At 41.1% G+C, this 26,385-nt stretch overlaps 3 protein-coding genes across 3 annotated transcripts in view; 1 reads left to right on the top strand and 2 right to left on the bottom strand.

Annotated features, from left to right (window-relative positions):
- Positions 1-26,385, bottom strand: part of LOC145457410 (cilia- and flagella-associated protein 144-like) — a 203,074-nt gene that overhangs the window by 114,118 nt on the left and 62,571 nt on the right. The gene's annotated exons all lie outside the window — the stretch shown is intronic.
- LOC145457428 (uncharacterized) overlaps positions 1-26,385 on the top strand; it is a 502,676-nt gene that overhangs the window by 446,584 nt on the left and 29,707 nt on the right. The gene's annotated exons all lie outside the window — the stretch shown is intronic.
- Positions 12,813-14,462, bottom strand: LOC145434561 (uncharacterized). The gene has a single exon (XM_080311908.1). It carries the CDS (start codon positions 14,460-14,462, stop codon positions 12,813-12,815), a length of 1,650 nt encoding a protein of 549 aa, XP_080168034.1.

The following is a 26,385-nucleotide window of genomic DNA, read 5'->3' as shown; positions in this document are numbered from 1 at the left end:
ATGTTATCGAGAACTGACAAGTATGACGTCACAAGCCAGCACGGCGGCACCTATGTCTTTGTTGCTACATCGGATGTTACTGACGGCTGACAGACTCTAGATTACTATAGATAACTAACCTAGGGGTAGATTAGTAATATATATAGACTAAGAATGGCGAACCTTTTCGGCTAAAGGGGCACATGCGATTGACAAACGAGTGCGCAGTCCACTAGCCGCGCCAAACGGGTGAAAATATTCAAAGTTTATAAATAAACTAGGTCAATAATTTTATTACTTGAGTATATTGCGGGTCTACTGTATACCGCCCGCTAGGCTCAGTTTGCAAGGACACGACTATTCGGCGTTTGGTCACATCGATATCGAAGGTCTCCGATCATATGCGACAATCATTTTGTGCCTATATTTCACCGTCGACGATCTTTATGCGAGCGCAAACGCGAAAAGACTTTCTCCCGTAATTGCGAAATAAGTTAAACTCAATCGGGTAAATTAGGCGTTTTTTCCATTTTCAGTAGGGGTAGGCTACCAAGCAAGAAATCGTGTGACAATTATAAACGCGAAGCGTGAAGAAAAATTTCACTACTATTTTAGTTTATTGTAATGTACAACGATTTACTGAAAATGTGACTGGACCCTGGATCTGCCAATGCCTCGGAACTGATATTTTAGTCATCAACATCCCAAGTGTCGCAGCCAGACTTGTAATTTTTGGTTGGCATTGCAAGTTCACAATTTGAGCAATTCATTTTCGATAATATAATAGGAAATTACCTCGCTGGCCACGCAAAACCATCTCGCGGGCCACATTTGGCCCGCAGGTTGGCCACCCCTGATATAGACAGGCCCATTCGATAATTTCAGAGCCGGAGCTGGAGCCGGAGCAGTGGTAATAATGCGGCTCCGGAGCTGGAGCCGGAGCTAATGTATGATAGAAGAAAGCTCCGGAGCCGGAGCTGGAGCAGTTTAAATTTACGGCTGCTCCAAAGCCCTGGTTACGATATTCCTTATGCAGCCTAATTAGACTGTTGAACCTTATAACTCTTTATGCATAAGGATATTTGTAATAGTAAAGATAATTTGGCATTATTTCAGTCAGTTTTTCAATAATGTACGATTGACCTAAGAGCCATCTCGCAGTTGGCTGCCCGGGCCGATATAACTGTGTGGTAATCATGAATCTTATGTGAGTAATAATTATTCAAGAAGGTGAATGTGTTGGCTTTGACAACACGGGGATGCCGAACGTTGTTATTGAAAGATATGTTGATTCGTGTACTGCATAGATAAGAAGTGAATGAAGCCTAAGCTTATTCATAAACAACAGTCATCAATTACTCGGATTGTGTGGCTTTGTATAGCAATGCATTCCTGATTTTAATGTCCACCGTGCCATCCAATCGTCTAACATTAGAGTTACCATATTTCGGAATCGGGAAAGAAGGACACTATTTCAAAATTTTCAAACACAGAATACCGGTGGAAAATCCTGAAAAAGTAGTAAATATTTACCACTTCATAGTCGGTTGACTAAAATAAAAAAAAGGTCAACTTTCGCTCAGCTCCCGAAATACTCGCCGCAGCGTCACTTCGGTGCTGATTTACGGCATCTCAGTTGAGTTTTGCTATAAATTTGACCAGAATTCCTAAATAAGAGGTCAAAATCTCAAAAAGGAGGAGATTTTCAAAAACCCGAAAAAGGAGGACAAATCCTCCTAAAGGAGGACGTATGGTAGTCGTATCGCACAAACCTTAGTACGCGTAGCATCTTTTCGAATGTTGTCAGAAAAATGAACCACAAGCAGGTGCTAGTCGCAACATTGATGCTACGATTCAAGTGCAGTTTCACTATTTTGTGCGTTCTAAATGCAAACACATTCACATCGCGATGACGTAACATATGGATTTAATGACGAAGTGATATTGTTGTGAGTGAATATTGTTCTTGGGTTCGCCCGTTAAGCTTCCAAGGAAATCACTGCGCGATACCCCCGGAAAATACAACTAACTTCTTGAGAACAACGAGAGTGCGATATCTGTGATTTTCCTACTGCAGTGATTTTAGTGCTTGATTAGTCAATAATACGATGCGCTGAATGCAAAATAATGAAGCTCTGTACCTCCAAGAAGCTCTTCGAATACAAAAGTGATAAGTTTCTTCATTTTATTTTCGTGTACTAAATTTCGGCTGACTGGTGCGAATGAAATTATTTAAAAAAAAAAGTGCGAATGGAGCTCAAAAAGGTTGAAAAGCACTGCTGTAGATAGATGTGATATATCGAATCAAGCACATCATTTTGAATAGTCTTTGAGGTACCCTTAGCTACTGTCGCGGTGTCGAGATGTTCGCGCAAAATGCTATCCATGGGTGCCGTGTATTTAATTAGATCCAAAAATACCCCCCTATTGAGAGAGCATTCCTTCTCATCGTGGCCTCGAAGGGGCAATTCATGAACTCCAATAAATTGAATGGCATCAATCACCCGAGAGAGAACATGCCTATTCTTATCTACAAGCTCATCGTTCTTGCAGACTGATACGCGATAACTTTCATTGAGCTGCGACATTACATTTACTCTGCCAAACAATTTATATTTAACTGCACTAGCCATGTGCACTTGGGATTTTTGGTGCGCTTTCACAAGCTCTGACAAATGCTTCAGATCGCGATAACCAATTTTGTTCCAACAAGAGCCACTGCTTCCGGTACCGGCACTGTCGAATAAAAGACAGTAAAAGCAAAACAAGGCGTTTTTATCCTCGCTATAAGTAAGCCATTCATTTTTATCGAAATGCGCTGAAGAAAAGGCACGAGTGCGTTTTCCTCCGGCGTACGATTGGACTTATGGGCAATTTCTAGGCTGATACGGACCTAGTCGTTTTACCTCTAATTTTTGCTCTAAAGGCAGCTGGCTAAACGGCGTACGGAGCAAAGATTCAACACGATTCATGTTCGCACTTGACCTGACTACTTATCTGCAGAAATGGAAATGACTATAAATCGAGAGATTGCGTATGCCTTACTGGAAAGGTCAACGAGTTCGGACACATACGCAATTGTTATCTCATAGATTGGACAAGGAAATGTCATATTGAATCCAAAACATCATTCTGAACAACTACGGATAGCATCCTCGGAAATTCGGTCCCGGTACAGCTTGGGAGATTTTGACCTTGAGGCTGGAGATTAACACACGACACATACGGCTTACGGTCTGTAGTGTCTACTGTCTATATGTCTGCTGCAAAATCGCCTTCGGAAAATATATTACCGAATAAATACGTGGATGAAAGCCGAAAACTTGGTACACTGTTACATGAAATCATCGAGAAGTAGCCTCATGACCGTTTTCGGTATGGTACACTGTCAAAATTAATACGAATTGATCAACGCCGAATTTTGCGTAAAATTTACTGAGGAATAGGCTGATCAAGCGATAAGCTGTTAGCCGCCATCGAAAACGAAACAGCTATCGCGCTTGACAGGGGTTGTAATTGTGAGCAAATGGCCCGAAGGCCACCATTCCACGGTGAAATTGACATTGGAGAATATAAAATAAAACTAAATATTTGAATGCAAACCGAGGATGTTAGTAAACTGTTTCATGATATCATCATCTCATCACCTATCTCAGTATGGAACACAGATACACCGGCTTTTGCGTGAAATCCGCAATGCGTTAGGTAGGCTAAGTGTCAGATCAGCGCACATCTCTACCATACTCGAACTTGATAACGAAATTGCTGCCCTAATCATTGAGTGCCAACCTTGAGACTTGGCACAGCGTTCGATACTAAAATCAAGACATACCATGTAAAAGCTCATGACGGATCTAGCTAAGGAGCATCGTTAAAATTAATGGAGACCAATACCGGCTTTGCGTGAAATATGTTTGCGATACATGACGGATCAGCACACACTCGACTTTGGAAACGGAATTACTACCCTAAACTTTGAGTAGAAACCCTGAAACTTAGGACAGTGTTAAATACCACCATCACGACATGACATGCCAAGTTTCAAGAATTATCATGGTGTGAAACACCATCAAAATCGACCTATACCAGCAAAGGTCGACTCAACGCATATCACGGTATCCGAGTTCAGACATAGATACGATTGTTACATCACACCTTAGGGGCGACAGGCATATATGCCCCGGTTGCTCGGCCATTTTACGAATAGGAGAGAGTATATCACCGTTTCTTAATTGTGCGCGGCTTTGAGAGAATAGATAGTGAAAGCTTGTTATGAGCGCTACCGGGGCAAGCCCCGGCTACGCATTCACAAAGCGAAAACACAGAAGAGAATTCGATTTTCGCAGAGACTTCGCTATGTATGGGCATTTGCAAGCGAAAGCACAGGAAGAACGCGGGTTTCGCTGTGATCTCGGTATATATTGTGCGCTGTGCGTCTATAAATGGTTAAATTGTTATTGAACAGAATTTTAGGTGGGGCAATGCCCCAGTTGCCCTATAGGACGAGCCGCCACTGGTTATAACTGACCGCGAAATCAGGAGCAACCGCCCGGATATGATCATCAAACTAAAGAAGAAGAGAGAATGCTTTTTCATTCAACCGGCTGTCCCAGCTGATCACAACATACTACAAAAAGAATCAGAAAAAACAATCCAAATACGCAGACCTCAAAATGGAATGTGAGAAAATGTGGCGATGCAACATAAACATTGTACCGATAGTCATTGGTGCTACAGGTGTCGTAAGCAAAAAACTCATGAGACATATCCAACAGATCACGTTATTGGACACTGTGTATATTCTTCGGAAGGCCTTGAATGCACCACTGGACTAAAATTACACTTGTGAATCACAGCATAATTTATGTAATTTCGATTCTTCCTTTTCAATCATCTCTACCTCTGCTCTGTAACCCTTGCCAATTCTTCATCTAATGCAGTGGTTCCCAACCTTTTTCCAACCACGTACCATTTTGAGGTTTTATGCAGTGCTCGCGTACCACCTACATACACCATTTATGACGTCATAATCCAGTATTTGACCTATGCGAGGTGTACTAACCAATTCTATTAAGCTAGGCATTATCAGCCATGGTTGATGGAATTCATGGAATCGTTATTTCACCACCAGTCACAAGGAGAACAACATAATGAAATAACAACAAACAACAAAAGTCAATTTGTTTATTTTCCACTAGCTCAGTGATTCCCAGCCAGGATGGGGGAGGGGGGAATTCCAGCATTAGGGGGAATCAATGATATATATCATTGGGGGTAATTTTGTAATTTATAGGGGGGATTTTGCCTTGGAGTTGTTACGGATTTACAAATTGTTTCATTTCCGAACTGTTAAGTAGTCAACTAGTTATTTCTGAGCGTATGTTCTTTTTGGCTGTTTTTTCTTGCTGGAATATATGTTCAAATGCTATTTGAAATTTCAAGTTACAAAACAGTACAAAGTCCTCGATTCAAGGCAAAGAGATCGCACGTGAACTTGCTTTACGTTAAGTGAACGCATTAAATACGCTTGATTTACAGAATTGAGTAAAACGGTATTCGCATTTATGAAAGGAGGGTATTTATTTAGTCTCGCTTGAGCCCGTAGGAATGCAACAGTCTAGAGTTGCGCAGTAGGCTACTGCGGGATCACTTGGCACATGCATATTTTGTTTGTTTGTTTTGGGGTATTCATGGTGTTTTCGAATACTATGGTCATTTACACCAGGTCGATATTCTTCTTATTTTCCGTAACTGCCGACTTATAGCACGGCCCACCTCTAGGCTTTTGTAAGACACCGCGGATGAGGTGGCACATGCATATCCGCGCTAGGACACATCACGACATAAATACGTTTCGCAAAATATGCGAATCCGCAAAGTGTGCTTCCAGAAACATCGACAGTGATAAACTTAGAATCCAAAATGACCGACAAATGTTTACCGAAACTGTCGATATTGATATGACTGCGCGGCTCCGAAATAATGGCTACGAATAGTTCTACCTTGAAATCTGAGCCCACCTGTAAAAATGCGACCCGACGAGAAAAACACATCACCCGGTCAAGAACTACGAATTAGGAATCTTTCGAGTGGCCTAGTGACAATCTTTACCGGAGCTCACGAAATAACAACATGCCCCAACAAAGTAATGTGGATCCATCCGAAACTTCAACAATAGTCTTAACTGTGTGACATTTGGGTGTCTTAAATTTTCGAAGACACCATTTCCATCAGCTCCCGCAGGAAATCTGATCACGTTTATGCTATACGTGGATTATGGAAGTTCCAATATTATTGACCAAATTCATACATAAACTAAAGAAAAAAAACAGTGATGCGACTACTAAATTTAGGCATACTGATTTTTCACATCATTTATATTAGCGATTGGTGTATGATGAGCCGGCAAACATAAATGAATAAGTTTTGCGTTAACCGTTACCTAGCACGGCCAGATCTACCAATCGCGTAATACCGGACCTAGTTTTCTACGGAAAGGGTGTGTAATCGCGTGTGTTTGTGTTGGTGTGACTTCTTAGCGAAGCCTTCCAAAAGTTGTGTTGATTGGGACAAATGCCATTTTTGGAGGTCGGCAAAGTATTATTGCGGCTTTCCTTGACACAAGTTCTCTCTAGCGTCCGCCTTATTCTTCAGTCAACATTGTGTGTGCGCGGAGAAAAAACGATCTTAATCATTGGGCTGATTTCTGTTGGGGGAAATTTTGGCTCAAATTTTGGCCAAGGGGTTCACGAGAAGAAAAAGGTTGGGAACCACTGCACTAGCTCACAGCCCATCGAAAGTCATGCATGGTCGCAACAAGTCGGTTTTGTTTCTTCGACGTACCTTACCACGACGACGACGGCTTCAAAAAAATCAAAATCAACCCCACCTGCACCAATAACGTCCTTCGGTCGAAAAAAAAAACAGAATCTACTTACCTACCACCTGGAAGACCTTCGCGTACCACTAGTGGTACGCGTACCACAGGTTGGGAACCACTGATCTAATGCAATTCTGTAATTTGACTTCTCCATTTATTGCATAGGAATAACAATTTGACTGTATTACTGAAATTATCAAAAATTTACTCCAATCCCGCCATTTTCCTTTGGGGGCAGGTTGCTCCCCAGATTATGTGTGTATTAACCAGTTTTACTGTGAATAAAGAATATTAATAATATTAATACTTTACATTTTGGGTTGATTTCAATTTTTGAAGGTCCACCGGTCCGCCAATTATTTATTGAAATTTTACCTGTCTGCGAGGTGAAAAAGGTTGAGAACGACTGGTCTATAGTACTTGCGGTTACAGGCGTCCATTTGTGTCGCTACTAGTGTTTTGGCTATATCTGCTTGCCGGAGTGGCTAATTCTGCACTATGTATATACTGACCGCTTTTGATAATGGCAATACGAATGGGTAGTCTCTCATCCCCTCATCAAGCCAAATTAACAAGAAGTGCGATTCGTTTAACATGGAATGGTTGTCGGAGCATGTGAAAACGGAAGAAAAAACTGTAAAATTAGGTCAGATTTTTTTTTCGAGCGAGAAAGGTCTGCTCTGCAAAATATGTCTGGAAGCAAAATATGGAAAGGAATAGCATTCAATTTCTTCAGAAAGCCACCGCAGTCGAACTGAAGCCAATACACCCTCAAAATGTGCACCATAGCACACGCTCGATATCCAAGATGTCGAGGTTTATCGCCATTGCGCGTGAATGCTTCTTAACCTTTGCGACGCCACAGGGTCGCACGTGTGTTATGGTGCATATCTCGAAAATATTTCAGCTGAAGCTCAAACGTGGTGGCTTTCTGAAAAAATGCCCTCAATGGCTTAACTTCAAGTCGGGACCACATCATGTTTGGAGCGTAGTTCCCCTTCTTCACTCATATTGTGAATATCTGGAGTCATGCAATAAAACTAAATGTAAATGATGTACTTTGCTTCTATCAATGAATCATGTGACTCGAATGGATACACGCACGTCTGGTGTTAGGCACAGGACCGTCATTGTCGCACCCCAAATCCCCCAATTGGGGGGACCGAGCTCGAAGGGGAACCAAAATTATTTCGTGAATAAACATAAATCATGTAGTATTTTTTTCGAAATTTATGCAACTTTTTCAAAGAAGAAATAACAATTTGAAATCGTGTACGTTTTAGTTTAGTACGTGTGGGCGATTTCAATATCTTTTGACACAGTAGATAGGAGGACACGAAATAGCATCATGTACCGAATTCATTATACCAACGGGTACGCCCAAAGATGTTTGATTATTATTTAGGGGTCTTTGCTTTTCCAACACACCTCGCTCGATCAGCTCTACCGGTAAATCTGATTACGTGGGCAGAGCGAGGATAAAAATTGATTGCATATATATGCAATTCCCTATCCTACTGACGGATTCAATCATAAATTTAAAAAAATTCGCGCTTGGCGCGTCCAGGCTATACACCCACTAAACGGACACCCAATGTGTACGATCAGTAGCGGCATAAAGCGTAGGGCCCGCGGAGCTCTTCTGAGGGCCGCGAAACGTTGTTTGGAATTCAAAACATAAAACCTATACATTTTAATAATGTTGCTGCGTGGACCGAAAGCATAGGCTGTATAAACTGAAGCGAAAATTCGTATATTTTCAAGCATGTTCATAAATATACCGCGATTACGCAGCCTACGTCTCCACATGCGTAATCAAGATTCAAAATAAGTCAATGTAGCAAATTATGCCGTAACACTAAAGTCACAAAAGTCACCAAACCTTTGTTGCCATTGCCACGTTGCACAATACACGTTATGTGCTTAGAATTGTTACGGGATACGTTTCCAAATTCCAAATTCCTAATTTGTAAAACAAGTCAATCAGTGCCCGTGAATATTATGCATCATCATCACCCATGGATGAACGGGCATGTCCAAAAACATGAAAGCCGGAAGCTGAAATTTAAAGAAGCTGTGGAGCACTAAATATGTCAAGTCAAGGGTAAATCCGTCCTTTTAGTACAGCGGTTCTCAACCTTTTTGGACATGCGCCCCCCTTGGGGATGATCGAAAATATTGCGCCCCCTGCCCCCCTGCCCTTTTCGTCATGTCGAAAAGAGAATATCATCTAGTACAGAGGTAGGCACCCTTTTTGCTAATCACGGCCCATTTCGATTACTTATGTAGCCTGAGGCCGCATTCCAGGGCATAGCATTAATGAACTAACTGGACGCGAAAGACCTATGTTAAACTGTCCATATCCATTGCCGGTGAACTACGGAGTCCGGACGATTATACTTTTAACAAAAGCCTTTTTTGTACGTACCGAAATCGCGAGTTGCAATGTTATGAATAGTTGCTGGGATTGCATATTGTCGCGCCGAGCGCGAAAAATTTTCAGATTCACGAATGAATTCCGTAATTAATAGTTGAATAATTCTTTGGGCCGATAGCAGACGATATAGATAATATTAGGATCTTGGTTGTTTTCACACCCTATTTACCGTCCACTTGCAACGTAATAATTTTATTTATTACACGAGCTTTCGGAGCTCCGCTCCTTCTTCAGGTGTTGAAATGAAAATAACGCAAAGCGATTCTGGATTCAAACATATACGCGTATTGTGACATCACAGAGAAGATAACTTTCAGGCCTAAAAAGTTTGTACCTTTGTGACGTCATAAACAATATAATCGAGATTGTAATTTGAAAGGACTACAGCAAGTTATGGCACTGAAAATGAGGTTTGAAAGCGTATATACAATGATTAAATACATATGCACCGAATTTCTCAACTGCAGATTCGCATGGTGTAATGTGACATGCACCCCCGATCTATATTAAGCCCTTGATGGAACGTATTGAATTGGTCGATGTATTTCTGTTCAGTGGCCTTGCGCAGGGTTGAGTCCTCGATGTTCCCGGCCAACACGTTAACAATCATATCATTTTCCGAGTGTCCCGCAGAAGAAAAGTGCTCACCGACAGGCTTCGATCTGTTTCGTTTAGAAATGTCATGTCGATGACTATTTATTCTTCTGTGGAGTGGTTGGCCAGTTTCGCCAATGTACCACGCAGCATCACATCCCTTTTTGCAACGAATTAAATATATCACATTATCAGATTTGCATGTGTACTGGCCTTTGGTCCTGTGATTAGTTTGTCCTCTAGTAATCACGGTGCTGGTGTCGAGAATTGGACACGTCTTACACGAAGTTTGTCCGCAATTTTCAACAACGTTTTTTTGTATTGTATGAGGTAATCTGCTTTGTACCAAAATGCTTCGCAAGTTTCGAGGTTGTCGGATGGCTAGAAGTGGCCTCCTTGGGAATGCCTCTTTACATTTTGGATCATTTTCCAAAATACGTTGGTGTTTCCGTAGCATCTTACGAATCTTTTCCGCCCCGGGAAAATATGTGGTAACCATCGGCACTCTGTGTTCTTTTTTTCCATCACTACTACTGCTGCCAAGGAGTTCTTCTCGTGGAACGTTGATAGCCTTGTTAATTTGGATCTTTGTCAGATTTTGATCATATCCAGAATTTATTAGTTCATCTCTTAGAACTTGCAGATGATAATCCCTGTCGTCTTTCTTTGAGCAAATACGATGTATACGAAGAGCCTTGCTGTATATTATGCCCTTTTTACAGTGCATCGGATGAAAGCTGTGATAGTTCAATATTTTACCGGAGTCCGTTGGTTTACGATAAAGTGATGTGGTAATAGAACTCTCTTCGATATTGACTAGCGTATCGAGGAATGGGACGGCGTTCGTCGAGTGTTCCATAGTTAGTCGGATATTTGGATGAAAGCCGTTTATGGACTCGTGAAACTGTTTTAGTGATTCTTCTCCGTGGGTCCATATCATAAATATATCATCGATATATCTGGTGTAGAATATAGGTCGCAATTTCTGGGTTTCCATAAAATCTTTTTCAAAATGATGCATGAAAATATTTGCATATTGTGGAGCAAATTTCGTGCCCATTGCCGTACCTTGAAGTTGTAAAAAAATGTCGTTATTAAATTCGAAGGTATTATGCGTCAACGTGAATCTGATGAGCTCCATGATGCTTTCTTTCATTGGGTGACTACTTTCCTCCAAGGATCTTTCCACAGCTTTCATACCATCACTATGTGGAATGCTCGTGTATAGTGACGAAACGTCCATGGTAGCTAATATAGTGCCTGGTTTCAATTTCTTGAAATGCTTGAGTTTGTTCAAGAAATCTGTTGTGTCCCGGCAAAAACTGGGTGTGCTTTTCACCAATGGTTTGAGATGTGTTTCCACGTATCCAGATATTTTTTCTGTTAGCGTGTTGTTGCACGAGACAATGGGGCGTCCAGGAATGTTCGCCTTGTGTAGTTTCGGAAGCAGATAAAAGCGGGCGAGGCAAGGATCAGCAGGCTTATTGATTTTCGATTTCTCTTCTTCACACATGTCTAAAGATTTGATAATGTCCCTCAATTCCTTTGTGTGTTGTTTTGTTGGGTCATTTGCTAATTTTTTGTACGAATCGGTGTCGTTCAGCTGCCTGTAACCTTCTTCTAGGTAGTCTTTCAAATCCATAACGACTACTTTTCCTCCTTTATCTGCAGGCTTTACCACGATGTCATGGTCATGTTTTAGTTCCCTTATTGCTCTTCTCTGCTCATTTGTGAGATTTTCGTCGTGGTTTCTTTTCCAATTGTCAGATTTGCTGATGAATGTTGCATTTAACTCATTGTGAAAACTTTCCAGATATTTATCCAAATTAGCGTTTTCGCCGTGTGGTGCCCTCCATTTTATATTTTTCTTCGGTTTCTTGCTGAGTATTTGCTCATTTGTATTCTGGACATTTTGAGACCCATCGTTTTTCGAATTGGTATCGTAGAAATGAAATTCATTTCTCATTTTTCTGTCAAATTCGTCTGCGTCTCCGGCGAGCACGTACGGATCTAGTTTTTGTGCAGGACAGAATTTCAAATTCAGACTGAGCACTTCTATTTGAGATTGGCTCAGTGTTTTGCTAGACAGATTTGCGATAGCCAGATTTGATTCATTGCTTTCAGCTGTTGCACCAGGAGGCAGTGATATTTCAGATTGCTGTCTTTCCGTTAGTAATTGCGTAATTTTTTTCTCCTTCTGCATGATCATCTCTTTTACTTCCTTTGTCGAAATATTTCGAACTACTTCACGCAACTCTCGTTGTGATTCGGGATTGGCAACTAAATTTATGGTATACTCAATATCGTACCTGAGCTTTGCTCTGCTTCTGTAATGCACATCAGTCAGATGTGCCATCAATTTCTTCGACATTCGTCGAGCCAAATTTTCGGAGTATGTTGTCCTGAAGGTGTTACGTAAAGGATTCTGAATTCGTAGACCCTTTGGGATCAGGTCGCGCTTTTTGCATTCGGACAGAAAAAAGATGTCCGCGTTTTTGCGAGCAATCTTCTTTGCGATTCTTTCCACTTTAACTCGGCATTTTCTGGTGTGATCCATAGTTGAATAATTCTTTGGGCCGATAGCAGACGATATAGATAATATTAGGATCTTGGTTGTTTTCACACCCTATTTACCGTCCACTTGCAACGTAATAATTTTATTTATTACACGAGCTTTCGGAGCTCCGCTCCTTCTTCAGGTGTTGAAATGAAAATAACGCAAAGCGATTCTGGATTCAAACATATACGCGTATTGTGACATCACAGAGAAGATAACTTTCAGGCCTAAAAAGTTTGTACCTTTGTGACGTCATAAACAATATAATCGAGATTGTAATTTGAAAGGACTACAGCAAGTTATGGCACTGAAAATGAGGTTTGAAAGCGTATATACAATGATTAAATACATATGCACCGAATTTCTCAACTGCAGATTCGCATGGTGTAATGTGACATGCACCCCCGATCTATATTAAGCCCTTGATGGAACGTATTGAATTGGTCGATGTATTTCTGTTCAGTGGCCTTGCGCAGGGTTGAGTCCTCGATGTTCCCGGCCAACACGTTAACAATCATATCATTTTCCGAGTGTCCCGCAGAAGAAAAGTGCTCACCGACAGGCTTCGATCTGTTTCGTTTAGAAATGTCATGTCGATGACTATTTATTCTTCTGTGGAGTGGTTGGCCAGTTTCGCCAATGTACCACGCAGCATCACATCCCTTTTTGCAACGAATTAAATATATCACATTATCAGATTTGCATGTGTACTGGCCTTTGGTCCTGTGATTAGTTTGTCCTCTAGTAATCACGGTGCTGGTGTCGAGAATTGGACACGTCTTACACGAAGTTTGTCCGCAATTTTCAACAACGTTTTTTTGTATTGTATGAGGTAATCTGCTTTGTACCAAAATGCTTCGCAAGTTTCGAGGTTGTCGGATGGCTAGAAGTGGCCTCCTTGGGAATGCCTCTTTACATTTTGGATCATTTTCCAAAATACGTTGGTGTTTCCGTAGCATCTTACGAATCTTTTCCGCCCCGGGAAAATATGTGGTAACCATCGGCACTCTGTGTTCTTTTTTTCCATCACTACTACTGCTGCCAAGGAGTTCTTCTCGTGGAACGTTGATAGCCTTGTTAATTTGGATCTTTGTCAGATTTTGATCATATCCAGAATTTATTAGTTCATCTCTTAGAACTTGCAGATGATAATCCCTGTCGTCTTTCTTTGAGCAAATACGATGTATACGAAGAGCCTTGCTGTATATTATGCCCTTTTTACAGTGCATCGGATGAAAGCTGTGATAGTTCAATATTTTACCGGAGTCCGTTGGTTTACGATAAAGTGATGTGGTAATAGAACTCTCTTCGATATTGACTAGCGTATCGAGGAATGGGACGGCGTTCGTCGAGTGTTCCATAGTTAGTCGGATATTTGGATGAAAGCCGTTTATGGACTCGTGAAACTGTTTTAGTGATTCTTCTCCGTGGGTCCATATCATAAATATATCATCGATATATCTGGTGTAGAATATAGGTCGCAATTTCTGGGTTTCCATAAAATCTTTTTCAAAATGATGCATGAAAATATTTGCATATTGTGGAGCAAATTTCGTGCCCATTGCCGTACCTTGAAGTTGTAAAAAAATGTCGTTATTAAATTCGAAGGTATTATGCGTCAACGTGAATCTGATGAGCTCCATGATGCTTTCTTTCATTGGGTGACTACTTTCCTCCAAGGATCTTTCCACAGCTTTCATACCATCACTATGTGGAATGCTCGTGTATAGTGACGAAACGTCCATGGTAGCTAATATAGTGCCTGGTTTCAATTTCTTGAAATGCTTGAGTTTGTTCAAGAAATCTGTTGTGTCCCGGCAAAAACTGGGTGTGCTTTTCACCAATGGTTTGAGATGTGTTTCCACGTATCCAGATATTTTTTCTGTTAGCGTGTTGTTGCACGAGACAATGGGGCGTCCAGGAATGTTCGCCTTGTGTAGTTTCGGAAGCAGATAAAAGCGGGCGAGGCAAGGATCAGCAGGCTTATTGATTTTCGATTTCTCTTCTTCACACATGTCTAAAGATTTGATAATGTCCCTCAATTCCTTTGTGTGTTGTTTTGTTGGGTCATTTGCTACGTACGGCAATGGGCACGAAATTTGCTCCACAATATGCAAATATTTTCATGCATCATTTTGAAAAAGATTTTATGGAAACCCAGAAATTGCGACCTATATTCTACACCAGATATATCGATGATATATTTATGATATGGACCCACGGAGAAGAATCACTAAAACAGTTTCACGAGTCCATAAACGGCTTTCATCCAAATATCCGACTAACTATGGAACACTCGACGAACGCCGTCCCATTCCTCGATACGCTAGTCAATATCGAAGAGAGTTCTATTACCACATCACTTTATCGTAAACCAACGGACTCCGGTAAAATATTGAACTATCACAGCTTTCATCCGATGCACTGTAAAAAGGGCATAATATACAGCAAGGCTCTTCGTATACATCGTATTTGCTCAAAGAAAGACGACGGGGATTATCATCTGCAAGTTCTAAGAGATGAACTAATAAATTCTGGATATGATCAAAATCTGACAAAGATCCAAATTAACAAGGCTATCAACGTTCCACGAGAAGAACTCCTTGGCAGCAGTAGTAGTGATGGAAAAAAAGAACACAGAGTGCCGATGGTTACCACATATTTTCCCGGGGCGGAAAAGATTCGTAAGATGCTACGGAAACACCAACGTATTTTGGAAAATGATCCAAAATGTAAAGAGGCATTCCCAAGGAGGCCACTTCTAGCCATCCGACAACCTCGAAACTTGCGAAGCATTTTGGTACAAAGCAGATTACCTCATACAATACAAAAAAACGTTGTTGAAAATTGCGGACAAACTTCGTGTAAGACGTGTCCAATTCTCGACACCAGCACCGTGATTACTAGAGGACAAACTAATCACAGGACCAAAGGCCAGTACACATGCAAATCTGATAATGTGATATATTTAATTCGTTGCAAAAAGGGATGTGATGCTGCGTGGTACATTGGCGAAACTGGCCAACCACTCCACAGAAGAATAAATAGTCATCGACATGACATTTCTAAACGAAACAGATCGAAGCCTGTCGGTGAGCACTTTTCTTCTGCGGGACACTCGGAAAATGATATGATTGTTAACGTGTTGGCCGGGAACATCGAGGACTCAACCCTGCGCAAGGCCACTGAACAGAAATACATCGACCAATTCAATACATTCCATCAAGGGCTTAATATAGATCGGGGGTGCATGTCACATTACACCATGCGAATCTGCAGTTGAGAAATTCGGTGCATATGTATTTAATCATTGTATATACGCTTTCAAACCTCATTTTCAGTGCCATAACTTGCTGTAGTCCTTTCAAATTACAATCTCGATTATATTGTTTATGACGTCACAAAGGTACAAACTTTTTAGGCCTGAAAGTTATCTTCTCTGTGATGTCACAATACGCGTATATGTTTGAATCCAGAATCGCTTTGCGTTATTTTCATTTCAACACCTGAAGAAGGAGCGGAGCTCCGAAAGCTCGTGTAATAAATAAAATTATTACGTTGCAAGTGGACGGTAAATAGGGTGTGAAAACAACCAAGATCCTAATATTATCTATATCGTCTGCTATCGGCCCAAAGAATTATTCAACTATGGATCACACCAGAAAATGCCGAGTTAAAGTGGAAAGAATCGCAAAGAAGATTGCTCGCAAAAACGCGGACATCTTTTTTCTGTCCGAATGCAAAAAGCGCGACCTGATCCCAAAGGGTCTACGAATTCAGAATCCTTTACGTAACACCTTCAGGACAACATACTCCGAAAATTTGGCTCGACGAATGTCGAAGAAATTGATGGCACATCTGACTGATGTGCATTACAGAAGCAGAGCAAAGCTCAGGTACGATATTGAGTATACCATAAATTTAGTTGCCAATCCCGAATCACAACGAGAGTTGCGTGAAGTAGTTCGAAATATTTCGACAAAGGAAGTAAAAGAGATGATCATGCAGAAGGAGAAAAAAATTACGCAATTACTAACGGAAAGACAGCAATCTGAAATATCACTGCCTCCTGGTGCAACAGCTGAAAGCAATGAATCAAATCTGGCTATCGCAAATCTGTCTAGCAAAACACTGAGCCAATCTCAAATAGAAGTGCTCAGTCTGAATTTGAAATTCTGTCCTGCACAAAAACTAGATCCGTACGTGCTCGCCGGAGACGCAGACGAATTTGACAGAAAAATGAGAAATGAATTTCATTTCTACGATACCAATTCGAAAAACGATGGGTCTCAAAATGTCCAGAATACAAATGAGCAAATACTCAGCAAGAAACCGAAGAAAAATATAAAATGGAGGGCACCACACGGCGAAAACGCTAATTTGGATAAATATCTGGAAAGTTTTCACAATGAGTTAAATGCAACATTCATCAGCAAATCTGACAATTGGAAAAGAAACCACGACGAAAATCTCACAAATGAGCAGAGAAGAGCAATAAGGGAACTAAAACATGACCATGACATCGTGGTAAAGCCTGCAGATAAAGGAGGAAAAGTAGTCGTTATGGATTTGAAAGACTACCTAGAAGAAGGTTACAGGCAGCTGAACGACACCGATTCGTACAAAAAATTAGCAAATGACCCAACAAAACAACACACAAAGGAATTGAGGGACATTATCAAATCTTTAGACATGTGTGAAGAAGAGAAATCGAAAATCAATAAGCCTGCTGATCCTTGCCTCGCCCGCTTTTATCTGCTTCCGAAACTACACAAGGCGAACATTCCTGGACGCCCCATTGTCTCGTGCAACAACACGCTAACAGAAAAAATATCTGGATACGTGGAAACACATCTCAAACCATTGGTGAAAAGCACACCCAGTTTTTGCCGGGACACAACAGATTTCTTGAACAAACTCAAGCATTTCAAGAAATTGAAACCAGGCACTATATTAGCTACCATGGACGTTTCGTCACTATACACGAGCATTCCACATAGTGATGGTATGAAAGCTGTGGAAAGATCCTTGGAGGAAAGTAGTCACCCAATGAAAGAAAGCATCATGGAGCTCATCAGATTCACGTTGACGCATAATACCTTCGAATTTAATAACGACATTTTTTTACAACTTCAAGGTACGGCAATGGGCACGAAATTTGCTCCACAATATGCAAATATTTTCATGCATCATTTTGAAAAAGATTTTATGGAAACCCAGAAATTGCGACCTATATTCTACACCAGATATATCGATGATATATTTATGATATGGACCCACGGAGAAGAATCACTAAAACAGTTTCACGAGTCCATAAACGGCTTTCATCCAAATATCCGACTAACTATGGAACACTCGACGAACGCCGTCCCATTCCTCGATACGCTAGTCAATATCGAAGAGAGTTCTATTACCACATCACTTTATCGTAAACCAACGGACTCCGGTAAAATATTGAACTATCACAGCTTTCATCCGATGCACTGTAAAAAGGGCATAATATACAGCAAGGCTCTTCGTATACATCGTATTTGCTCAAAGAAAGACGACAGGGATTATCATCTGCAAGTTCTAAGAGATGAACTAATAAATTCTGGATATGATCAAAATCTGACAAAGATCCAAATTAACAAGGCTATCAACGTTCCACGAGAAGAACTCCTTGGCAGCAGTAGTAGTGATGGAAAAAAAGAACACAGAGTGCCGATGGTTACCACATATTTTCCCGGGGCGGAAAAGATTCGTAAGATGCTACGGAAACACCAACGTATTTTGGAAAATGATCCAAAATGTAAAGAGGCATTCCCAAGGAGGCCACTTCTAGCCATCCGACAACCTCGAAACTTGCGAAGCATTTTGGTACAAAGCAGATTACCTCATACAATACAAAAAAACGTTGTTGAAAATTGCGGACAAACTTCGTGTAAGACGTGTCCAATTCTCGACACCAGCACCGTGATTACTAGAGGACAAACTAATCACAGGACCAAAGGCCAGTACACATGCAAATCTGATAATGTGATATATTTAATTCGTTGCAAAAAGGGATGTGATGCTGCGTGGTACATTGGCGAAACTGGCCAACCACTCCACAGAAGAATAAATAGTCATCGACATGACATTTCTAAACGAAACAGATCGAAGCCTGTCGGTGAGCACTTTTCTTCTGCGGGACACTCGGAAAATGATATGATTGTTAACGTGTTGGCCGGGAACATCGAGGACTCAACCCTGCGCAAGGCCACTGAACAGAAATACATCGACCAATTCAATACGTTCCATCAAGGGCTTAATATAGATCGGGGGTGCATGTCACATTACACCATGCGAATCTGCAGTTGAGAAATTCGGTGCATATGTATTTAATCATTGTATATACGCTTTCAAACCTCATTTTCAGTGCCATAACTTGCTGTAGTCCTTTCAAATTACAATCTCGATTATATTGTTTATGACGTCACAAAGGTACAAACTTTTTAGGCCTGAAAGTTATCTTCTCTGTGATGTCACAATACGCGTATATGTTTGAATCCAGAATCGCTTTGCGTTATTTTCATTTCAACACCTGAAGAAGGAGCGGAGCTCCGAAAGCTCGTGTAATAAATAAAATTATTACGTTGCAAGTGGACGGTAAATAGGGTGTGAAAACAACCAAGATCCTAATATTATCTATATCGTCTGCTATCGGCCCAAAGAATTATTCAACTATGGATCACACCAGAAAATGCCGAGTTAAAGTGGAAAGAATCGCAAAGAAGATTGCTCGCAAAAACGCGGACATCTTTTTTCTGTCCGAATGCAAAAAGCGCGACCTGATCCCAAAGGGTCTACGAATTCAGAATCCTTTACGTAACACCTTCAGGACAACATACTCCGAAAATTTGGCTCGACGAATGTCGAAGAAATTGATGGCACATCTGACTGATGTGCATTACAGAAGCAGAGCAAAGCTCAGGTACGATATTGAGTATACCATAAATTTAGTTGCCAATCCCGAATCACAACGAGAGTTGCGTGAAGTAGTTCGAAATATTTCGACAAAGGAAGTAAAAGAGATGATCATGCAGAAGGAGAAAAAAATTACGCAATTACTAACGGAAAGACAGCAATCTGAAATATCACTGCCTCCTGGTGCAACAGCTGAAAGCAATGAATCAAATCTGGCTATCGCAAATCTGTCTAGCAAAACACTGAGCCAATCTCAAATAGAAGTGCTCAGTCTGAATTTGAAATTCTGTCCTGCACAAAAACTAGATCCGTACGTGCTCGCCGGAGACGCAGACGAATTTGACAGAAAAATGAGAAATGAATTTCATTTCTACGATACCAATTCGAAAAACGATGGGTCTCAAAATGTCCAGAATACAAATGAGCAAATACTCAGCAAGAAACCGAAGAAAAATATAAAATGGAGGGCACCACACGGCGAAAACGCTAATTTGGATAAATATCTGGAAAGTTTTCACAATGAGTTAAATGCAACATTCATCAGCAAATCTGACAATTGGAAAAGAAACCACGACGAAAATCTCACAAATGAGCAGAGAAGAGCAATAAGGGAACTAAAACATGACCATGACATCGTGGTAAAGCCTGCAGATAAAGGAGGAAAAGTAGTCGTTATGGATTTGAAAGACTACCTAGAAGAAGGTTACAGGCAGCTGAACGACACCGATTCGTACAAAAAATTAGCAAATGACCCAACAAAACAACACACAAAGGAATTGAGGGACATTATCAAATCTTTAGACATGTGTGAAGAAGAGAAATCGAAAATCAATAAGCCTGCTGATCCTTGCCTCGCCCGCTTTTATCTGCTTCCGAAACTACACAAGGCGAACATTCCTGGACGCCCCATTGTCTCGTGCAACAACACGCTAACAGAAAAAATATCTGGATACGTGGAAACACATCTCAAACCATTGGTGAAAAGCACACCCAGTTTTTGCCGGGACACAACAGATTTCTTGAACAAACTCAAGCATTTCAAGAAATTGAAACCAGGCACTATATTAGCTACCATGGACGTTTCGTCACTATACACGAGCATTCCACATAGTGATGGTATGAAAGCTGTGGAAAGATCCTTGGAGGAAAGTAGTCACCCAATGAAAGAAAGCATCATGGAGCTCATCAGATTCACGTTGACGCATAATACCTTCGAATTTAATAACGACATTTTTTTACAACTTCAAGGTACGGCAATGGGCACGAAATTTGCTCCACAATATGCAAATATTTTCATGCATCATTTTGAAAAAGATTTTATGGAAACCCAGAAATTGCGACCTATATTCTACACCAGATATATCGATGATATATTTATGATATGGACCCACGGAGAAGAATCACTAAAACAGTTTCACGAGTCCATAAACGGCTTTCATCCAAATATCCGACTAACTATGGAACACTCGACGAACGCCGTCCCATTCCTCGATACGCTAGTCAATATCGAAGAGAGTTCTATTACCACATCACTTTATCGTAAACCAACGGACTCCGGTAAAATATTGAACTATCACAGCTTTCATCCGATGCACTGTAAAAAGGGCATAATATACAGCAAGGCTCTTCGTATACATCGTATTTGCTCAAAGAAAGACGACAGGGATTATCATCTGCAAGTTCTAAGAGATGAACTAATAAATTCTGGATATGATCAAAATCTGACAAAGATCCAAATTAACAAGGCTATCAACGTTCCACGAGAAGAACTCCTTGGCAGCAGTAGTAGTGATGGAAAAAAAGAACACAGAGTGCCGATGGTTACCACATATTTTCCCGGGGCGGAAAAGATTCGTAAGATGCTACGGAAACACCAACGTATTTTGGAAAATGATCCAAAATGTAAAGAGGCATTCCCAAGGAGGCCACTTCTAGCCATCCGACAACCTCGAAACTTGCGAAGCATTTTGGTACAAAGCAGATTACCTCATACAATACAAAAAAACGTTGTTGAAAATTGCGGACAAACTTCGTGTAAGACGTGTCCAATTCTCGACACCAGCACCGTGATTACTAGAGGACAAACTAATCACAGGACCAAAGGCCAGTACACATGCAAATCTGATAATGTGATATATTTAATTCGTTGCAAAAAGGGATGTGATGCTGCGTGGTACATTGGCGAAACTGGCCAACCACTCCACAGAAGAATAAATAGTCATCGACATGACATTTCTAAACGAAACAGATCGAAGCCTGTCGGTGAGCACTTTTCTTCTGCGGGACACTCGGAAAATGATATGATTGTTAACGTGTTGGCCGGGAACATCGAGGACTCAACCCTGCGCAAGGCCACTGAACAGAAATACATCGACCAATTCAATACGTTCCATCAAGGGCTTAATATAGATCGGGGGTGCATGTCACATTACACCATGCGAATCTGCAGTTGAGAAATTCGGTGCATATGTATTTAATCATTGTATATACGCTTTCAAACCTCATTTTCAGTGCCATAACTTGCTGTAGTCCTTTCAAATTACAATCTCGATTATATTGTTTATGACGTCACAAAGGTACAAACTTTTTAGGCCTGAAAGTTATCTTCTCTGTGATGTCACAATACGCGTATATGTTTGAATCCAGAATCGCTTTGCGTTATTTTCATTTCAACACCTGAAGAAGGAGCGGAGCTCCGAAAGCTCGTGTAATAAATAAAATTATTACGTTGCAAGTGGACGGTAAATAGGGTGTGAAAACAACCAAGATCCTAATATTATCTATATCGTCTGCTATCGGCCCAAAGAATTATTCAACTATGGATCACACCAGAAAATGCCGAGTTAAAGTGGAAAGAATCGCAAAGAAGATTGCTCGCAAAAACGCGGACATCTTTTTTCTGTCCGAATGCAAAAAGCGCGACCTGATCCCAAAGGGTCTACGAATTCAGAATCCTTTACGTAACACCTTCAGGACAACATACTCCGAAAATTTGGCTCGACGAATGTCGAAGAAATTGATGGCACATCTGACTGATGTGCATTACAGAAGCAGAGCAAAGCTCAGGTACGATATTGAGTATACCATAAATTTAGTTGCCAATCCCGAATCACAACGAGAGTTGCGTGAAGTAGTTCGAAATATTTCGACAAAGGAAGTAAAAGAGATGATCATGCAGAAGGAGAAAAAAATTACGCAATTACTAACGGAAAGACAGCAATCTGAAATATCACTGCCTCCTGGTGCAACAGCTGAAAGCAATGAATCAAATCTGGCTATCGCAAATCTGTCTAGCAAAACACTGAGCCAATCTCAAATAGAAGTGCTCAGTCTGAATTTGAAATTCTGTCCTGCACAAAAACTAGATCCGTACGTGCTCGCCGGAGACGCAGACGAATTTGACAGAAAAATGAGAAATGAATTTCATTTCTACGATACCAATTCGAAAAACGATGGGTCTCAAAATGTCCAGAATACAAATGAGCAAATACTCAGCAAGAAACCGAAGAAAAATATAAAATGGAGGGCACCACACGGCGAAAACGCTAATTTGGATAAATATCTGGAAAGTTTTCACAATGAGTTAAATGCAACATTCATCAGCAAATCTGACAATTGGAAAAGAAACCACGACGAAAATCTCACAAATGAGCAGAGAAGAGCAATAAGGGAACTAAAACATGACCATGACATCGTGGTAAAGCCTGCAGATAAAGGAGGAAAAGTAGTCGTTATGGATTTGAAAGACTACCTAGAAGAAGGTTACAGGCAGCTGAACGACACCGATTCGTACAAAAAATTAGCAAATGACCCAACAAAACAACACACAAAGGAATTGAGGGACATTATCAAATCTTTAGACATGTGTGAAGAAGAGAAATCGAAAATCAATAAGCCTGCTGATCCTTGCCTCGCCCGCTTTTATCTGCTTCCGAAACTACACTATTACTTCGTTTCCATGCTCGGCCGACGGTCGGCCGAAAGGCCATGACGCATGCGTTGTACATGTCGGCCGTGTTTCCATGAGCAGACGTAACCCAACCGTGACTTGGCCGAACTAGGTGGGCGCAGCGATCGCGATGACGTTTTTGGCTTACTTACTCAGTAACAATTTCATAATAATCAGAAGATTGCGATAAATGACTCGGTAGGAATGAGCCGAAAAGACTTGTAGCGGTCATTCAATCAAACAACACGCTTTGACCTTGAACACGAAATGCATCCAACATGTAAAATGGTCACGATGAACCAATTGCTTAAAACTAACAGAAGATAAAATAAGATGGATAAAAGATGAAAATTGGTGGCATATCTTAGTATGTGGGGGATATAGATATGGGATATCGTGGTCCAATAATTTCGAGCACAGAATAGTAACTTCTCCAGTAGTCTACCGGTACTACTGTTTCTTCGTCATGATTCAGACATGAACGTCCAGTGTCCTGTCGATGATTTGCTTACCAGGGGAATGTGAATAAGTTCACCTAGTTTGTGGTCAAGCGGTATAGTTTGTATTGTATCCATGCACCATATACTTCGTTTCCATGCTCGGCCGACGGTCGGCCGAAAGGCCATGACGCATGCGTTGTACATGTCGGCCGTGTTTCCATGAGCAGACGTAACCCAACCGTGACTTGGCCGAACTAGGTGGGCGAAGCGATCGCGATGACGTTTTTGGCTTACTTACTCAGTAACAATTTCATAATAATCAGAAGATTGCGATAAATGACTCGGTAGGAATGAGCCGAAAAGACTTGTAGCGGTCATTCAATCAAACAACACGCTTTGACCTTGAACACGAAATGCATCCAACATGTAAAATGGTCACGATGAACCAATTGCTTAAAACTAACAGAAGATAAAATAAGATGGATAAAAGATGAAAATTGGTGGCATATCTTAGTATGTGGGGGATATAGATATGGGATATCGTGGTCCAATAATTTCGAGCACAGAATAGTAACTTCTCCAGTAGTCTACCGGTACTACTGTTTCTTCGTCATGATTCAGACATGAACGTCCAGTGTCCTGTCGATGATTTGCTTACCAGGGGAATGTGAATAAGTTCACCTAGTTTGTGGTCAAGCGGTATAGTTTGTATTGTATCCATGCACCATAGAACGCAAACCTTCGAATTGTGGCAGCAGCGTATGTGATCAGATCGCGAAGATTTCGGTAGCCTACGGGTAATTCGTAGCAGTACCGGTACTACTAAATTCCGTTGCGATCATAATTCTTGGTTTCTCAAGGCGTCCAAGATCCGTCCGGAGTGCAGCCATGGTTAATTTGATACGAAAAGTGTATTGTAAGTAGCGAATACCAATTAGCTAATCGAAGACACAGCGCAAGCATGGCCGAAGGGCTAAGCCGAAGGATTTACTAGATGGCCGACGAGTCGGCCGACGTGGGTGTGCATCACTGTAAATGCGCAACAAAATTCTCTCGTTCGTCGGCCGAGTCTCTCGAAAATGGGCCCATCGGCCGAGCATGGAAACGAAGTAAAGGCGAACATTCCTGGACGCCCCATTGTCTCGTGCAACAACACGCTAACAGAAAAAATATCTGGATACGTGGAAACACATCTCAAACCATTGGTGAAAAGCACACCCAGTTTTTGCCGGGACACAACAGATTTCTTGAACAAACTCAAGCATTTCAAGAAATTGAAACCAGGCACTATATTAGCTACCATGGACGTTTCGTCACTATACACGAGCATTCCACATAGTGATGGTATGAAAGCTGTGGAAAGATCCTTGGAGGAAAGTAGTCACCCAATGAAAGAAAGCATCATGGAGCTCATCAGATTCACGTTGACGCATAATACCTTCGAATTTAATAACGACATTTTTTTACAACTTCAAGGTACGGCAATGGGCACGAAATTTGCTCCACAATATGCAAATATTTTCATGCATCATTTTGAAAAAGATTTTATGGAAACCCAGAAATTGCGACCTATATTCTACACCAGATATATCGATGATATATTTATGATATGGACCCACGGAGAAGAATCACTAAAACAGTTTCACGAGTCCATAAACGGCTTTCATCCAAATATCCGACTAACTATGGAACACTCGACGAACGCCGTCCCATTCCTCGATACGCTAGTCAATATCGAAGAGAGTTCTATCACCACATCACTTTATCGTAAACCAACGGACTCCGGTAAAATATTGAACTATCACAGCTTTCATCCGATGCACTGTAAAAAGGGCATAATATACAGCAAGGCTCTTCGTATACATCGTATTTGCTCAAAGAAAGACGACAGGGATTATCATCTGCAAGTTCTAAGAGATGAACTAATAAATTCTGGATATGATCAAAATCTGACAAAGATCCAAATTAACAAGGCTATCAACGTTCCACGAGAAGAACTCCTTGGCAGCAGTAGTAGTGATGGAAAAAAAGAACACAGAGTGCCGATGGTTACCACATATTTTCCCGGGGCGGAAAAGATTCGTAAGATGCTACGGAAACACCAACGTATTTTGGAAAATGATCCAAAATGTAAAGAGGCATTCCCAAGGAGGCCACTTCTAGCCATCCGACAACCTCGAAACTTGCGAAGCATTTTGGTACAAAGCAGATTACCTCATACAATACAAAAAAACGTTGTTGAAAATTGCGGACAAACTTCGTGTAAGACGTGTCCAATTCTCGACACCAGCACCGTGATTACTAGAGGACAAACTAATCACAGGACCAAAGGCCAGTACACATGCAAATCTGATAATGTGATATATTTAATTCGTTGCAAAAAGGGATGTGATGCTGCGTGGTACATTGGCGAAACTGGCCAACCACTCCACAGAAGAATAAATAGTCATCGACATGACATTTCTAAACGAAACAGATCGAAGCCTGTCGGTGAGCACTTTTCTTCTGCGGGACACTCGGAAAATGATATGATTGTTAACGTGTTGGCCGGGAACATCGAGGACTCAACCCTGCGCAAGGCCACTGAACAGAAATACATCG

Source organism: Botryllus schlosseri, chromosome 2, assembly GCF_051294905.1.
Source record: "Botryllus schlosseri isolate E-star chromosome 2, Bs_hap1, whole genome shotgun sequence".
NCBI classification, from domain to species: Eukaryota; Metazoa; Chordata; class Ascidiacea; order Stolidobranchia; family Styelidae; genus Botryllus; species Botryllus schlosseri.
Note: the sequence above shows the minus strand (reverse complement) of the source record. Positions and strands in the feature narration are given on the sequence as shown.

What these genes read in the sequence shown, in the direction of transcription:
- LOC145434561 (XM_080311908.1), bottom strand. Translation starts at nt 14,462, where the DNA reads ATGTGTGAAGAAGAGAAATCGAAAATCAATAAGCCTGCTGATCCTTGC.